Consider the following 19,338-nt stretch of genomic DNA (forward strand, 5'->3'; position numbering starts at 1 on the left):
TTACCTAAATAGCACAGGTTTCATTAGCAGATATAAAATTTTACCTCATTTAAAAGCATTCAACATTTGATAAAAGTTTAATAGAAAAAGACAATTTACATGCAGGCTATTAATTGTAATAAAATATCAAAGATATTATTTAAATGCACAATTGTATGCTGATGGCTGCTAGAACAAAATAATGTCTTTCCTCCTGAAACCAAATTAAAATTGTAGCTATTATTTCAAGAATTGCAGTCTAATCTCCTGTATAAATGTAGATCTACATTTAACAAAAGAAAATATAACAGGAAACTATGAGAAGTATTAGTAATCAATTCAATTCTTTGAAAAATATGTGACCCTCACTACCTGGTATAGTTTCCCAAAAACCTTAAACCAGATATAGGCAGTTCTAATCCTCAATTTTCATTCTCTCAATTTCTTTCCAGATGTTATATTTGTGTAATTTTTCATGTTTAGAAAATCAAAAAAGCAGGAAAAAACACAATTTTCCCCACTTAATTAAAGAGAAGGAGAATCAGAAACTGCATATTTGAGTTCAAAAACTGTTAGCAACTGTCTGATTTAATGATTGGATAATTCAAGGTTTTTGTTGATCTAAATCTAGTCTAAGTATGGAAAATGGAAAATGAGGAGACTTGAATGAAAAGCAAAGGAAGTAATTTTTTTTCATATCTTCCTGCATACTTTTAACGAAGTATTATTTCTGGTTATATCTCCATCAATATTATGGTTTAATCATTACTTTTAAATATAAATGAGGGTTCTGGCAAGTCCAAAATATTTTCCATAATATCTGAAAGGTCTGAGATGAAATATTAACTTGATTATGAGACAAACTTAAATATTTTAGATGCATAGAATTCATCTGTGCATCTAAATATTCATCTGAATTATTACATGTAAACTAACAGCTAGACAATGAAAATGAATTTTCAGTGGCTTTATTTCCAGAAAAATTGGGGGGGGGGGATTATGGCCCCAATTATCCAGTGGATTTGTGCTATTCATGATTTATGAATAACTTGTTTGCATATATTATGAAAGGACAATTATTTTAAAATATGGTAATTTGTTGAAATAATCATACAAAATTGTATAAATCTATATCCATGTATACCTAAGAAACCAAATATATGTTATATTTTTCCCCTATTTTCTTTGTTTATTGTTTTATTAAATATTTATTTATCTTATTAAATATAGAAAAAAAGCCTGTGTAGCAAAACAAATAGGTTTTTTTGTTTTTTCCAGCATTTTTTTTTTTTGGTTTGCCTGAATATAGAAATGAACAAGTTTTATAACCCAGTTGCTGTTGAAAAGATTGCTATTGGGACTTCCAGGGTCAGCAATAACATACTAAAAATATCTGTTTTCATAAAGCTGATGACTATAGCAGAAAGAGGAGTCCATGAAGGGATTGGCTACTTGGAATACGTTCTGGATTAGGGACAGGACAAGGGTCATTACTAAGTAGCAGTCACCATCAGGTTTGAGAGGTCTCAAAGCTGCGGGGAAGACAATTATTTTGTTTAAGCCAGGATGTCAAGGTTCCAAATAACAAATTCAAGCAAATCAGAACTCTTGAGATTTGCCTCTTCTCAAATTCCACAGAAACTATGTGGACATGATATTTAATGAATGATCTATCTATCTATCTATCTATCTATCTATCTATCTATCTATCTATCTATCTATCTATCTATCTATCTATCCATTCATTCAATTTTTATGCTGCCCTTCTCCTTAGACTCAGGGTGGCTTACAAAATGTTAGCAATAGCACTTTTTAACAGAGCCAGCATATTGCCCCCACAATCCGGGTCCTCATTTTACCCACTTCAGAAGAATGGAAGGCTGAGTCAACCTTCAGTGAGTGATGAGATTTGAACCGCTGACCTGCAGATCTAGCAGTCAGTTTTAGTGGCCTGTATTAAAGCAATCTACCTGCTGTGCCACCCCGGCTCTCATTATATACTCATTAAAGACGACTTTTGAGGAGGAGCCAAGTTTTTGAGTTCTGATTTGCTTGAGTTCATTAGTCGGAGCCTTGACACAGGGTTTAGCATTTTGAAATTGGACAGTGGGCTGATCTACTTAATTAAGGGTTTTAAAACTGTTTTTGCTTTTAACATTGGATTTGTATATTGTATTACTGTTGTGAGCCGCCGGAGAGGGGCGGCATACAAGTCTATTATTATTATTATTATTATTATTATTATTATTATTATTATTATTATTATTATTATTATTACTACTACTACTACTACTACTACTACTACTACTACTACTTCTTCCTCTCTTAAACACTTTAGGAAACTGTTAACAGGAAGCTATTAATGTTCACATTTTAAATGTTGAGAACCTTCTGAAAGGTTGGGGGAAATCTTGGTATATATTACAGCTTTGAAAATTTTGTAAGCACAGTTGTGGATTATTTTGGTAAATGATAGATGTATATTGACAAGATATTATATGGCAAGATATATATTGAGTGGCCACTGTATGAAAGTGTTGTTTTGACTGGACATTTTTGTTTTGGAACAAATTATTACATTTCTACTTGATGTGGGTTGAAGGATTAAAGCAGGAAGAGCCAGAAGAAATAGTCTGGTTTCTCTTTTGAGTCATTCCGTGTCAATTGGACCAATTTTAAAGATCATCCCCACCTCCACCATCTCAGATTTTGATGAAATTTGGCACATAGTTTCCTTATGATATAAAAATATGTTGTGCAAAATTTTAGTTCAAAAGACTAGAAATTGGGAGTTCTAGGAGACCTCAAATAAAGCTGAGTCAGCAAAAAATGACATATTGGGCCAACTTCTAGAAGCTGTAAACGTGGCAATTTTGGTAGTATGTTGGAGATATTTGGAGAACCTGCACACCTTGTAAGGCTTTATAAACTGGCAAAACCCCATGTACCTAGTCCTCTTACTTTAGAGCGTCTGCTCTTTCTAATGGTGCTACAATGAAGAGGATTGAAGCTGTCCCACAGAGTCAAATAGGGCATCAAAGATAGCCAAAAGTTGCTATAAATTCATTTTTCAGATATTTCAGATTCAGTTTGAGCCTGAACCATGTAAAAAGTAAGAGGACTAGGTACATGGGGTTTTGCCAGTTTATAAAGCCTTACAAGGTGTGCAGGTTCTCTAAATATCTCCAACATACTACTAAAACTGCCACGTTTACAGCTTCTAGAATTTGGCCCAAAATATCATTTTTGCCGACTCAGCATTTTGCAACCCTTTACTTGAGGTCTCCTAGAACTCCCAATTTCTAGTCTTTTGAACTAAAATTTTGCACAGCATAGCTTTATATCATAAAGATGTGCCAAATTGCAGCAAAATCTGAGATGGTGAGGTGGGGACCACTGGTCCACTTCACACGGAATGACCCTTTTTCTTTTTCTTCTTCTTTTGATCTACCCTTGAGGACCTGTATACTGCACCAGTCAAAAAGAGGGCGGGGAAAATATTTACTGGCCCCTCGCATCCTGGACATAAGCTGCTTCAACTCCTACCCTCAAAACTTCGCTACAGAGCACTGCACACCAAGACATCTAGACACAAGAACAGTTTTTTCCCGAACACCATCACTCTACTAAACAAATAATTCCCTCAACACTGTCAGACTTTTTACTAAAAAGTCTACTAGCTTTTCTCATCATTCCTATCATCCTTTTCCTCCTACTTAGGACTGTATGACTGTAACTTGTTGCTTGTATCCTAAGATTTTTATTAATATTGATTGTTTCTTCATTGCTTATTTGACCCCTATGACAATCATTAAATGTACCATATGATTCTTGACAAATGTACCTTTTTCTTTTATGTAAGCTGAGAGCATATGCACCAAGACAAATTCCTTGTGTGTCCAATCACACTTGGCCAATAAAATTCTATATTCTATTCTATTCTAAAAGCAGAAATATTTTACAGACAAAATTTTGAACAGAATGAGAAAGGAGTGAGAAAAGAAAGAGAGATCAGATTCCAAAAAGATAAGATAAGATGAAATGAGATGAGATATATAGAGATAAAGGAACAAAGAGATATGATGCTGACATAATCAACTAAGGCACAAAATAAATGAACGTGGAAGAAGAGGTTAGGGTGATTTTGATAAATATAAATAGACTGAATTCGGCAATAAAGAGGAAAAGAATATTTAATAAATTAGGGAAACTAAAAATGGGCATAATATGCTTACAAGTTACATATTAAGCAACATTTTAAAAAATAGTGTATGTATACCTGGGAGATTTACATTCGACACTAGCTGATGAACGCAAAAGAGAAATTGTATTATATATAAATGAATGTATGCAGATGAAGATGGAAGGATTTTGATGGTTGAAATATTACTGAATAATAAAAAAACACTGCTAGTTGCGATTTATGCACCGAATGAATGCCAAAGTAAGTTTTATTCAAAGCTACATGCTAAAATAATTGAATAGAAGTATGTAAATAACTGCATGATGGGAGACGTCAATGCTATAGTAGAGGTGGAATTGGATTACAAGAGCATGAAAAAGAATAAGAAGTTAAGAAAGCAATTACCAAAATCATTCTTTATTATGATAGAGGAATTAAACATATTTGACAGGTGGAGAGGGCAAATTCCATCAAAGAAACAATACACATTTTACTCTAATAGGCATACATCCAGGTCAAGAGTAGATATATTGTGAATGACAACCGATTCATTAGCAAATATACAAAATCTGGGTATTGAAACTGGTCACAGCCCAATTATAATTATGTGGAAAGGCCAGAAGAACATAACTAGATGTGCTTTAAATCAAGAAATATTAAATGAAAAAGAATTTCAACAATTTATGAAAAAAATAAATTGACTTTTTTTAAAAAAAAGAGGAGTGATATTTCACTTCAAATAGTATGGGGTACTGCAAAAGCTTATATCAGAGGATTGTTGATAAGATACACAAATAAAAGAAATAAACAAAGAAGGCATGCAAAGAAAAAACTAGAAGACTACAAGAAATTAGAAAAAGAACTTCAAAAAGATACCCAAAATAAAAAAAAATAAAAATTTAATGGACTTGAAAATGAATATGATGAAAAATAAAAAGGTAGCAAAGAAAATAAAAATGACTAAACAAAACCTTTTGAACATGCAAATAAAGTAAAAAGAAAAACAATGGATTGAGCAATTGGAAGATACCGATGAGAATCTACAATATAAAAATGAGGAAATAAAAAAGATAGTGAAGGCATAGTATTAGGGTTTATATAAAGAAGACAAAATAATCGAGAAAAATGTAAAGATTGACAGCAGCAAGCATTGTGTTTGCACAACAATGGAAAAATGAAGAGAGCCCTTCAGATGAAAGTGTCATTAAAAATATTGGAATGCCCAGAGATGGACAGATTAACACAAAAAATAAACGAGAAGGAAAAAACAGAATGGGATTTGTTTTACCAATAGAAACAGAGGTTGCAAACTAAAAAAATTAAAAGAATGATTAATTATATAATGAACATTTTCTAGTATGGATAAGGTAGTCCTAGTATTACTATGTGTTTATTATTAATGATATGGATATTATGGATACTATTATATTTATTGTCTGTGTTATTCAAAATTAATTGTACTCAGACAACATGTGGTTCAGATAGATATTGAGTTTTTATGTTTATTAAAGAAAAATGTATCAATAAAACATATACAAAAAAAACCAAACAAGGAATAAATATAAACCAAGTTTTAATTACTACAATGGGATAAAAAAGATTTTAAAAATACCAACAATAATTAATATTAATTTTACCATAAGATTGTACAACTCCACTTATCAGTCTTGTATTGATAGTTTCACCATTTCTTTCTTTTTCAATTAGCTTCAACACAGCATTTGTTACCTTTGAAAATATGAATTGGACAAATATACAAATTAATCACTCAAATTAATCACTCAAATGCACAACTCCACTTATCAGTCTTGTATTGATAGTTTCACTAGTTCTTTCCTTTTCAATCAGCTTCAACACAGCATTTGTTACTTTTGAAAATATGAATAGGACAAATATACAAATTAATCACTCAAATAATATAATAGTTTAATATAGTAAACAGGATGCTTTAGGTCCCTGTGTGACATGCAGTGCCCCAAACCCCCAGATATGATCCCTAGACCCTAACTGCACCAAAATATTATGTTTAATAAAATGGAAGAAAATTAATATATTGATATAATAACTTTATATAAAAAACAGGGGAAGAATAATTTGAACCGTTTAAAAAATATTCAAATAAATAAATCAAATCAACCACTCCATTTATTTTTTTAAATACCTGCCATTCAAAATACCATGCAGATTTTTAGACCTTTATTAATGCTGCATTAATAAGACAATTCAAATATTTTAATTATGGCCAATTATTATCAGGAATGTATTGCAAAAGACACAGTTAATACTTACACTTTCATTTCAGTTTTTTTAATTACTGGGGTTTAACATTAAAATTTAACTTTAGATATTATGTACACATGATTTATTTAAAATGGTAGAGAAACAGAACTGGATATTAACAACATACTGATGATATTATACCCCAAAGCATCAAATAACTTACTAGTGGCTTCATGTGAATTATGAAAAGAATAGAGGATAAAGTGAGCCCTGTGGAATTCCAAATGCATTCAGTATCTTAGAGCTTGATTGGTGGTTTTTTCATATCCATATGCATCAACTAGGGCTTCGATTACAAAGTTTGTTTAATGACATTCAAAGTTACAATGGCACTAAAAAGTGACATGATCATTTTTACATTTACAACTGTTGCAGCAGCCCCATGCTGATCAAAATTCAGATGCTTGAAACTGTCTCATGTTCATGATAATTGCAATGTCCCAGGGTCATGTGAACACCTTTTGTGACTTCTGACAAAGTAAAGTCAATGGAAAAGCCAGATTCACTTAACAACTGTACAATTTACTTAACAATTGCAGTAATTCACTTAACAATTGTGGCAAGAAAGTTGAAAAATGGATAGATAGATGGATGGATGATTGTTAGATGTGTAGATGATTGGTGGATGGATGGATGGATGGATGGATGTGGATAGATGGATAGATTGATAGATGATAGATGGGTATGACAGATAGATAGATAGAAGACAGACAGACAGACAGACAGACGATATCTGTCTGTCTGTCTGTCTGTCTGTCTGTCTGTCTGTCTATCTACTACTTACCTACCTATTGGGAACGCAGCTATGATGGCAGCATCCCAGCTTTGGGGTTTCTGACGGGAGGCTCAGAGAAGCGGGAAGCCACCGATTCGACTTCGGGGCATTGAGGGGAGGTGACTCCGGACCCTGAGCCGGACATCCCCCCAAGCACTTTGTCGCCCACCGGGCAAGGGGGCGGGAGGCAGGTGTGGCCAGGCCGGCTTCGTAGGATCCTGGTGGGCAGCAGTTGCAATTCAACCGGCCGATGGGCAGGAGGGGCAAGGAGGACTTGGAGCGGTTTCTCCCATACAGAGAACCTGTGCAGGCTCACCGGAGGGAGGGAGGCAAAGCGGCGGCCGGATTAGGGCTCCGTGCCACAACTTTAAGTGACCGCCGCTTCTTTGGCCAGGGAGATAAAGTGGAGTGCGTGGCTCATGAGCTCTGGGGGAGGGGAGGAAGGGGGGCATCTCATCCAGCCGCTCAGTCCCCACTTCGGCGTCTTCCGCCGGCTGGCCTATGACTTGGTTCCCAACTCTCCTTGGCCAAAAGCGGGCAGACAAGCCATGCTCTTCCTGATTGCTCGGAGGGACCCACGGATGAGCGACGCAGCTTCCCGAAATGCAATCGGGCGAGAGCTGAAGGGCCCCAGCCGTCTTTTGCCCACCCTTATGCCCAGCAAGGAATCGGCCAGGATGCTGCCAAAAGTTTAAAAGAAAAGTTTCGGGACTTTTAGGAGCTGCCATGGATGGATACTGACACCCATCGTTCCCACTGGGAGGAGGAGGATCTGCCTTCCTGCTTAGCCTCCCGAGCCCCCTCCTCAAATACCCCCACCGCTTTCCAGCCACTGTAAAAAAAAACACGAGCGGACTGAGAGCAGAAAAGGGAACATGGGCGCATTTTTGGCATGTTAGAAAAATTCTCTTTCAAAGGCGGGGGACATTTAGTCCGGGTGGGAAATTTTCCGTGCTGCATTGCGTGGGATCCGTTTTTTGGAGGGGAGTGTTTTCAAATTTTTCCCCTTTGTTCCTCCTTTTAAAAACCACAATGGAGCCCTGAAGGGACTTGAAGGGGCTCCCCCGGAGGAAGCCGGTGCCTGGCACAGAGAGCGAGAGCCAGGGAGCCTTGTCTGAAGCTGAAGCGCCGTGATTCTCCTTTGCTGCTGTCGCCGAAAACTTTCAAGGAGGGTGGTAGCCCCGCTGGCTGACAAGCCACCAGACAGCTTCCCGCACGTGTCAATCCACCCACGAGGTTCCCTCCAGGCAGCCTCGGCTCTCTTTCCACCCCTCCTCCACCCACTTCCAAACAAGGATCCAAATGCCAGCAGTAATAAGGCAAAAGAGGTGAGTTTTGGGATTGCACACATTATTCGCTTTTACATTGATTCCTGTGGAAAAAAATTGCTTGTTACGAACATTTCTACTTACGAACCTGATCACTGAACGAATTAAGTTCGTAAGTAGAGGTACCACTGTATATTGTTTATTGTTTTCATATGTTGTGAGCTGCCCGACTTCTCGGAGAGGGGCGACATACAAATCAAATCAAATCAAAAAATAAACAAACAAACAAACTGCTTTCCAAACTTCTAGGAAATTCTCTAAGAACCTTCTGGAAATCAAGTAGCTCCATCAGATACCTGGGCAAACAATTAAAATTGCCTTCCCCACTCCTACCCAAGCATTGAACACTACAGCAGTTTAAGAAAGTAACAAATATATTCTATATTCCTAATACATAGTATCACCAGTTATGTGGCTCTCTTACATTAGCCTTTTAAATCTTTTTAATTATTTCATCTCTAGATTAATTTATTTCTCCATTTCTACACTTTTTATTTAGATGCATTTTTAAAATAGAGATTAAAACTTATGAATTATTTGCACTATTAAATCATAGGCAATAAATGCACAATGAAAACTCAAATACACAGAATAATAATCTATTTTTCATCATTCACCAAATTGTTAAATTTGGTTTTAAATTAGTTAAAGGCCATAAATAGTGTCATAATAAACTAATTTTTATTCTATTCATAATTTTTCAACACAGACTGAATAATTTTTAAAAAATTACCGTATTTTTCCAGAGTATAGACACTCTGGAGTATAAGACGCACCTTAGTATTGGAGAAGGGAAATTGGAAAAAAAAATCTGCCTCTGCCTAACAGCATCCATCAGTATTCCTCTAGCTAGCGTCCTGTCAGTGTGTGAGAGTTTTGAGCGCTGTTTAGAAACTGAAACAGTATTTGCTGTGTAAGCAATACCGCTCTGTACTGCATGCTGTGCTGATCTCTAAAACTAAAACTGAAGCTCCTGTCCTCTGCTTGTATTTTGCTTGTATTTACCATCACATTGGAAAACCTGCTTTTGGTATTGTATATTTACTTCATGTGTTATATTATATATAAAGAAAAGTTATTGAATCCTGTTGAATCAGTTACTTGTGTGTACTTTCTGGATGTAATTGCTGCTGCAAACTCTTGACATGCTCTTGCAGCAAATAGTGAACAGCCTAGTCAGCTTCAGCACATTATTGCAGCCTGATTCAGCATGAGCAGTTGATTGACATGTGGATTAGCCTCCCGAAATACCCCTAATCATTCATTTCATTTCATTTATTCGATTTGTATGCCGCCCTTCTCCGGAGACTCGGAGCGGCTCACAACATAAAACATGATACAAATCCAACAATAAAAAAGCAGTTTAAAACACTACGTATAAAAAACAATCAGCTGTTCCAGGCTTGAGAGATTGCCACAGACCGCCGCCTCATTGCCTTGAGTTTTGGGCTAAATTTGGTGTAAGCCCAATTTTAACCCTCTTCTTTGGGAGGGGGGAGGGAATCCTATACTCTGAAAAATATTGTACATGTCATGGTCCCTTTCCACTAATACCGTTTTTGATTACACACATTCACACAACCAAGTATATTAATCAATAGAAATATTACCTGCTTATTTAGTGGTCTGAACAAACAGTCCCGCCAGGTCACCAATGCAAGCTAGGATTTAAAAGGAGATATATTATAAATGCTTATTCATGTATTCATAATTATCTATACATTGCACATCCTCCAGTATTCAAAAGTTCACGTCTTCGAAAACATTGTTCAGATTTGTGTCTATTAAGGCACTACGCTGTCATGGAACCAGCAAACTGAAAAACATTACAGGGCTCCACACTGGGACACTTCCTTAGTTATAGAAAGAAAAATCATACATCAAACTACAACAACTAAATTACTGTATTTTATCAAAAGCTGTAAAAAAATTAACTCTCCAAATAAATAATAAGCAACTTTATTATGGTCACAGACCAGCAATAGACAAAATTTGTTTACAATAGTGTTAAAAGAGGATGATGATAACAAAAACCATTATCAAGCATTAGAACCCATCAGTGGTATTTGTGACACTTTTTAAAATGTTTAGTTGACTGAGTTTCATGTTTAATGAATAAAGAGATAATAATGATGATGGCGTAGTAACGTTCATAATAATAAACTACATGGCATCAAACTCTCATTCTTGGTGACATGATGGAAAAGTGAGTGAGTATGTGTGTAAATGTAAAACATCTTTAATTCTATAATTGGATTTTCCTTGTGGTCGTTACACAGATTTTTGCAACTGATTGTGTGATAACTGGGTTTGGGTCCTGGAGGAGATAAAGATAGACTACCCACTCTGGTAATCTCTCTAATAAGGGAAGAATATGCATTGAGCTAAAAAGTCTGTATAACTCATAGTATAATAAGACATGCATAATATCTTCAACTTCTCCCTTACCATTTATTTATATATTAATTTATTTATCATTTTTATTTATTAATTGGATTTTTATGCCACCCCTCTCCGAAGACTCGGGCAGTTTACAACATATATATATGCAAGGTGGACAAAAAAATGGAAACATTTGACTTTTTGGTATCATAATGTTTGAACATATTCAAATCAATCAAAGCTTGACATATTTTAATGTTGTTTTTTTAAATTCTGTTATTCAATATGTTTTTCTAAACTACCGTTTTTTTTGTACAGAAATTTAAGGAAATTGGTTATAATCTTATAGAAATGGCAGACCTCTCAGAATTTCAAAGAGGCCAAATTGTTGGTGCTCGAATGGCAGGCACCAGTGTAACAGAAAGTGCCCGAAGGTATGGAGTTTCAAGAGGTAATGTCTCAAAAGTAATGGCTGCTTTTGAAAGAGAAGGGAAAACGTCCTCAGCCAAGCACAGGTCTGGTTGAAAGTCGAAGTTATCTGAGACCGTCGTACTCTAAAGCGAATTGTGAGAACGGATCGCAAGACTACAGCTCCTAAAATCACTGCAGAGCTCAATAGACACGTACAGAACCCAGTTTCCACAAAAACTGTTCGAAGGAAGCCTCACAAATCTGGATTCCACGGAAGAGCTGCAATTAGAAAATCTCTACTCTCAAAGACAAATGTTTCAAAGCGTTTAGAGTGGTGTAGAAACCACCAGAAATGGTCCCTCTAACAGTGCCAAAATGTGATTTTCTCTGACTAATCATCGTTTACCCTTTTTCCGACCTCCGGCTGTGTTTACATATGGAGACAGCCAAAAGAATCATTTCATCCAGACTGCCTTCTCCCAGCCGTCAAACATGGCGGGGGTTCAGTGATGATCTGGGGTGCTATTTCTTGGAAATCCACCGGACCAATGATTTCCCTTCATGGAAGAATTAACAGCCATCACTATTTAGGAATTTTGGCCGACCAAATTCATCCTATGGTTCAAGAACTGTTTCCAGAGGGGGATGCCATCTTTCAAGATGATAATGCACCAATCCATAGAGCAAGAATTGTTAAAGAATGGCATGAGAAACATTCTAATGAAGTTCAGCATCTCATTTGGCCACCACAATCACCAGACCTCAACATTATTGAGCATTTATGGTCAATTTTAGAGATTCAAGTAAGAAGTCGATTTCCACCACCATCGTCTCTAAAGGGTGCTTTAACTGAAGAATGGGCTAAAATTCACAATTTGTATGAATCAATACCCTGGAGAATTGAGGCTGTATTTGCCGCAAAAGGTGGACCAACACCATATTAAAAGATATTTTGATGATTTTTCAAGGTGTTTCCATTTTTTTGTCCACCTCTTGTATGTGTGTGTGTGTTCCTGAAGATGGCGAGTGGGACCTCGTCGAAACATCGCCAGAAATCATACATGCATACATGCATACATACATACAATAGTAGATTACAATAAAATCAATCCAATTAATTAAAATTACAAAGCAATCTAAAATCCCTAATCAAATTAAAAATCAATCACACCCATTATTACAGCATTCATACAATCATTTGTTGGCCAGGGGCTAAGATCTAATCGGCCCAAGCCTGAAGACATAAATGAGACTCTTACAAAAGGCAAGGAGGGTAGGGGCAGTATGAATCTCCGGGGGGGAGCTGATTCCAGAGGGCCAGGCCCCCAAAGAGAAGGCTCTTCCCCTAGGTCCCGCCAAACGACATTGCCTAGTTGACGGGACCTGGAGAAGGCCAACCCTGGAGAATAACTGGTCTCTGGGATTCGTGTGGGAGTACACAGTTCTGCAAGTAATCTGATCCAATACCATATAGGGCTTTATAGGTCATAACCAACACTTTGCATTGAGTCTGGAAACCAATTGCCAGCCAATGCAGACTGTGGAGTGTTAGAGAATCATGGGCATGCCTGGGCAAGCCCATGACTGCTCGCGCAGCTGCGTTCTGCAGAGAGCATTACAGTAGTCGAACCTTGAGGTGATAAGGGCATGAGTGATTGTGAGTAAAGATTCCCTATCCAGATAGGGCTGCAACTGGTGCACCAGGCGAACCTGGGCAAACGGCCCCCTCCCCATATCCACATATGACGTTCCAAGGTCAGCTGTGGATCGAGGAGGATGCCCAAATTGCGGACCCTGAGGTTTGGACTTCCAAACTGGCATTTGTATTATCAAGCAGCGGCAATGACAAGGATTAAAGAATGGACAACGCTCAGAAACAAAAGACTTTTGACTTTAGAAGGGCATGATTTACAGATAGGATGACATTCATTTGTATGGTATGAAAAATGGACTATACATAAGTACTTTCAAAGACATAGCATTAGAAACCCTTTAATTGAAACTTGGGGAAAAAGTATCCTTGGGAGACAGAACCCACAGCCGCGCCGTCTTGTCAGGGTTAGCATCCATCCAGACCCTAACAACCTCTAGACACCAGGGAAGGTTGGAGACTGGACGATAGTTATTGAATATAGCTGGGGCCAGGGAAGGCTTCTTGAGGGTGGGGCGCACAAGTGCTTCCTCGTAAGGAGCCATACTCGTTGTCAGCTGAGACTGCATTCCAATTGGAGTCAAGATCTGTCTAGATCTGAGCGATTTTATTGACAAAAAACTTATTAATTAAAGTCCTCAGCACTACCCAGCAAGGGTTCGTCAACACCCCTCCCATTAAGGAGAGCGCAAGTCACCCTAAAGAGGGCGGCTGGGTGAGATTCTGCAGATGCAATCAGGGCAACATGATACTCACAGCTTGTCACCCGGAGCACCCCTTGGCAAGTTTTAACATAAGCACTTAGCAGTGTTCAGTCAGATTTGGATTTACTTCTTCTCCAATGCTCCTTTAGATGTCTCTTCTGGTGTTTCATTCCCCGGAGTTCCTCAGTAAACCAAGGAGATCTCCAGGGTCTACTATCACAGAAAGTTCGCAAAGGAGCAATCTAGTCAACAGACCTTGCTGCTGCTGTATTCCAGACCATGGCAAGGAACTCTGCCAAGCTGTGTACAAGTGAACCCGGCAAAATCCCAAGCCCCCTCTGAAAGCCCGCCGGGTCCATCAGGCACCTGGGGTGGAACCTCCTAATTGGTTCCCCCTCCCTGGGGGAGGATTGGAGCATTAAAATCAAGCCGTAGCAGAAAATGATCTGACCAGGAGAAAAGCAAAATATCTAAGCCCCTTAATTTCAGACCATCACTGAATTCAATTCAATTTATTAGACTTGTATGCTGCCCCTCTCCAAGGACCTGGAGCGGATATGGTATTCCTCTCAACTTCTCTGAGAGGAATACCATGTCAGGAGCATGCCTCCCTTCATGAGTTGGGCCCTGAATTGCTTGGGTCAGCTGTATGGTTGCTATGGGGGCCATGAACTCCTGCATCAAGTCAGAAGATTGCGACGGTAGGTTAAAGTCCTGCAAGACAATAAATTTGGGGAACTCTCCCGCCAGCCGGCTACCTCGAGTAGCACTGGTAGGGCTGTTGACACACAGCTGGGAGGCAGGTACTTGAGCAACAAGCCCACCTGAATCCCTAGGTCCAACTTCAAAGAGTGACTCGCAACCCGCTACCAACCTGGCATTGAGCAGCAGCAGCCTGAGCCCAGGGTCTAGATTTCGCTTGTCACCAGTACCTCGGGCTGAGTTCATGGGGCCAGAACAAGGGATCACTTTCAAGCAGCAAAATATCATAGGATATTCATATAAGGATGATAGCATCTCTATCTCTACCGGGACTTCTATTGGCCCCTGTGGATCTTGGCTTTTATTTTCCATGATCTCATATTCATGCAATCCCTTGTCCTCTTGGGGGGGGGGAGTATGAGGCTCAATTACTGGGGAGGTCAGATCTTTAAGTGACTCAGCTGTGTCGATCATGACCAACAAGGCTTTCTTTAAATTTTCTAACTTGAATAGTAGGTCTTGTTCTTTCCTTGGTAGAGAAAAAGCATTAATGAGGCCAGCTTCTATGTTGTTAAGTATATCTTCACTGAATAAGGCTAGATGACTCCCCCTTTCTTTCTCTCACTTTCCTAAGGTTGAAGATGAGGAAGACACAATAACCTTGGGAGCTCCAATGTTAACAATTAAGAGATTAATTATTTCCTTACAGAAAACTCTGATGGGAAAGATTTGAAAGGAGACTAGATGTGCCTTCATCTTAAATAGCATAAGCTGTATAGTTGGCTGCTTGAAAGATAGGAGTATCTGCCTCCAATTTGGGGCCTCAGGTAGCCACTCCATGGCACGTAGATCAATTTGCCCCCATTGGCAGTGAAGAAGTTGACTTAGGAAACTTAGTATTACACGCTTGGTATTCTAGCATCCAAAGTTTAAGTCTGTTCATATGGATTCCAATAGCACTTTGTTTTGTTTGCAGTGAGTGATATAATTGAAGTAATGAGGGGGGAGGATGCTTTACTGGCTGCCAAGGAAACTTTCTATTAATACATCCCGCCTTTACTGCCTTGTCAGGAGAAAGCCAGTTTTTCTGAGTAGGCTTCAGCATTTTAGCAAGTTCTTTAACCATTTCCTTGGTTCTTTGCTCCATGTCCAGACTTACCCAAAATATGTGATTTAACCAAGTCTGCTGCAAGGACTTTAGTGGGGGTACATGGACCTAGAACTTGTGCTTCAAGAAAAACAGCTATATCTTTTTCAATTACTCCAAATCATATTGTATGGCTATTAACTGCTCAAATATTGAAACAACAGTTTGTGCTGTTAGAGGCATTGCTTTGCTATAAATTCAGCTATATTTTCCCAGAGAAATCTCTCTGTACTATGAATTAGCCTGTTGATCTTAGCCTTTTTAGCTTTTATCTCAGACTCCATACAGGATGTAATTGGACTAGTTGTTTGTGAGAACAGCTGGCTGTCAGTGTGTTCCCCCACCCTCAAAGATTGGGAAAATCTAATAGCTATTGTTTTGTCAAGTGTCTTGAAGGTCCTGTTCTAACATCTCAAATTTGTTGGAGATGGGGTATATGTCAGATTTACTTACCGTATATACTCAAGTATAAGTCGCCCTGATTATAAGCTTTTGCCACAAAAACTGGGAAAATTTATTGACTCCAGTATAAGTCGAGGGTGGAAAATGCAGTGGCTACTGGTAACTTGTAAAAATGGAAACCAATAAAATTGCATTAAGGTAGGTAGGTAGGTAGGTAGGTAGGTAGATGAGAAATAAGTTCCGGTTCCGGTGGGGAGGCAAAGAGGAGGGTGGAAGTTGCAGCTCCGCCGGACTACGGCTTTAACATCAAGAAAATAGGAGTTATAATCCAAGTTAGCGAAAAATGCTCTAATTGTTCGCGGAGGCGAAATGTTTCTGCCTCTGAAGACCCTCGATTCTGTAATCTTCTGTAATCTTCTGTGGCGTTCGGAGCTGTTTTGCCCTGGAACGCGAAACACCGGAAGAAAGATCAGCTGGGAGGCGGAAGATGGTGGCTACTAGCTGTCACGCCACCCAGAGAGTAAGAACCTGACGAGACCAGAAACTAACTGGGGCTTCTGGGAGCCAGAGACTGAGGATTGATCCGGGCGGATCTGAAGCTGCCCCCCTCCCTCCCTTCACGGAGGGCCCAGGAGGTCAATCGTGGCCTGGTGGGAGCGCTCGGCTTTGGAGGGGCCGTCGGGTGGAGGGCTGCTCTGGTGAAGGAGGAAGCTGGAGGAGCGTTGTGGGGGCCAGCGAGCTATGGCGAGGCTTATGGAGAGAGAAGGAAATTGCCCCTTTGAGGAGGAAGCTGAGGAGAACATCATGGAAGCTGGTGGCTTGTGACAAGGTTTGCGGAGATTGTGTGGTGGCTGTATGGCTGTGCGGTGTTATTAAAGGACTGGGGAATTGGAGATGTCGCCCGACAACTACAGAGACGTGGGAAAGAGGCTGAGGCGAACTTCAAGAGCCGATCGGCATTGTGGAGACAGAGGGGCCGAGATCGGTGGCTGAAGCATAGAGTGAAATCTTGAAGCCTGCCTCAGAGACTTTGGAGGACAGAATCTATTTATTTAGAACTTTGCCATTCCCTTTTGAACTGAGCCAAACAGAACACTGAACGTTTTTTGAGCTCACCTTTGAGAGATGGTGCTACATACTTCTGATTTGTTGATTAATGAATTTTAATCTATCTCCTATTTTCTTAATCTTTTAAAATAATTTTTAGATTTTTAGTATTAATATTAGTATTAATATTTTTTATTTTGTTTTAACTTTCTTTTTAATTAAATTATTGGGAGGTTTCTTAAAATGATGGATAATTGGGGTGGGTGTACTATGATTGAAAAAAGTCATCTAGCATGTAGACGTTGGAAGAAATGTACTCTCTTTCCACTTAAAATTAAATATAATGAGGTTCTTCGTTTTATAGCATATATGAGGGTTTTCTGTTCTGTTTTTCTAATGACCTCACCCTCTGTGCCAGCGACTAACTATACTTTTGTCAACTGCAGATTCTCCATAAACTACATATAAATGTTTGTGAATGTTCCCAACAGTTTCTTTCTCCACAGTGAGAAATTCAATGACACGATACTTGTAATGTACATCACTTACAGACATCATTCCAAAATACTGCTGCAGCTACGCTACCTGTTTGAAGAAATTTACATATGCACTCCAGACAATTCAAATAATATATATATATATATATATATATATATATAGTTTCGCATTTGTACCATTACTGTAGGCTGAGAAAAAAAATGTGGTAAGAGTCCAGTATCTATTTAGCTCTACTCAATTCATAACTTCATCTGTTTTTCTCTCTATTTTCCTTCAGTTTGATCTGAAACTAAAATACGGATTTTTCTTTCCTTAGCTTTGATCTGAAACTAAATTATGTCCTGTATATGTAGAAAAGATAATTTTAGGTCACCTATAAGCAGAGGAAAACTTAAGCAAAAGTCAAATGAATAAAAAAAGACAATCCACACATTTTATCTTCCATTCAAAATAAAACTGCCATTTTTCACCTACAATATAACTACTCTCTATAACAACTTACTGAATAAATTTCATATATTCCCTTCCGTCCCTCATCACATTCACGACGAACCCAGTGTCGATTGAGGTAGGCACAAATCCCGTTCAGCACTTTGCTTGAAAACCGATAATCCTCCCATTGTTGTGTGTAGAATTTCAATACACTCTCATCCATCAAGTCTTCACCATCCTGAAAGAGACAATTCATGAACAGAACTTAAGCTAAATACAAGCAGGATTTCTTCTCCAGTGTCACCTATTTTCAAGAGCAAAATAGCACCTAACTGATCCTTCATTTGTTTGTCTAGTGACTTTCTGGATAGGCTTCTGCCTCTCCCTTGTCAGTGTGTCAGAGAAGAAACACAGTATATTATCTTGACATATGAAGAACATAACTATATTTTCTTTCAATAGTAATGTTTTAGACTTGATCTGTCTTTTCGTTTTGCAATATTGGCTGAAATTTTTCAGACAAGAGACAAAGGAAGTTTTCTATAGTATACCACTGACATTTTAAAATTTACTCTTCAACTTTCTTATTTAGCACTGCCCTGCTTCTAGAAGTAATACCTAAAAGTTGAAGGGAAAATAATTCTGTACCTGTTTTATGAGATATCCCAATTATTTTTTTAAAGACTTGGACCACTACAAGAATGATTTGCTGAAAACTGATACAATAGGAGACAATAAATAATGGGGGAAATGTTTATAGGAGGACAAAGCAATGCTTGATACAATTTTGTACCAATCTTCAAATTAAACTACTGCTGAAAGAACAGATTAGGGATAGACTGTCGTGTCATGGATGAAATCTCTGTATTTAGGAGTTGACTTGATGGTACAAAACCAATCATCAATTGTTTAAATTTAAGCATACAATTTCGAGCCTGGGCTTGAGTTGACTAATCCTTTCTATAATTCACATTTGAACAAAGTGAAAATTCTGATTAGTTTCCTGTCCCCCCCCCCCAAACAACCCAGTGTATTAGTATATATTATAACATAATTATATATTATAAGATGTGGTCTCTGAACAACAAGCAGTTATCTAATAATGATAGCCAGTAGATAAGGTGGTATTATATAAAATGGGCTAACCTTCAGCCTTGCAAAAATTGTTCAGAATAATATTCTCAGTAAAAAGTTAAGGCAGAAGTTTGCTTATCAAATCAACCTCTGAAGATTACAATTTGCCCCTTCTGTAGGCTAATATTGATCACCTGTAAAAATCATTGATAGATCCTATTCTAATGGATAATTTTGTTTTCAATCTGTCCTTATTGCAGAACTGTTGAGTAAGTGGTTGTACTATAGTTCCAGAAGATCGTGAAGGAAATTAGCTTATCTGGATCACTTCCAGCCAGGATTC

The 19,338-nt window shown here is 38.1% G+C and overlaps 1 protein-coding gene across 3 annotated transcripts in view; it reads right to left on the reverse strand.

Moving 5' to 3' along the window:
- Positions 1-19,338, reverse strand: part of CUL1 (cullin 1) — a 128,922-nt gene that overhangs the window by 59,758 nt on the left and 49,826 nt on the right. For all 3 annotated transcript variants that reach the window (XM_070766814.1, XM_070766813.1, XM_070766815.1), the window contains exons 4-6: positions 17,992-18,159; positions 10,156-10,206; positions 5,800-5,890 (exon numbers count right to left, since the gene is read on the reverse strand). In XM_070766814.1, the coding sequence (XP_070622915.1) occupies positions 5,800-5,890; positions 10,156-10,206; positions 17,992-18,159 (310 nt within the window). The remainder of the gene's footprint in view (positions 1-5,799; positions 5,891-10,155; positions 10,207-17,991; positions 18,160-19,338) is intronic.

This window comes from Erythrolamprus reginae, chromosome Z (assembly GCF_031021105.1).
Source record: "Erythrolamprus reginae isolate rEryReg1 chromosome Z, rEryReg1.hap1, whole genome shotgun sequence".
Lineage (NCBI taxonomy): Eukaryota > Metazoa > Chordata > Lepidosauria > Squamata > Dipsadidae > Erythrolamprus > Erythrolamprus reginae.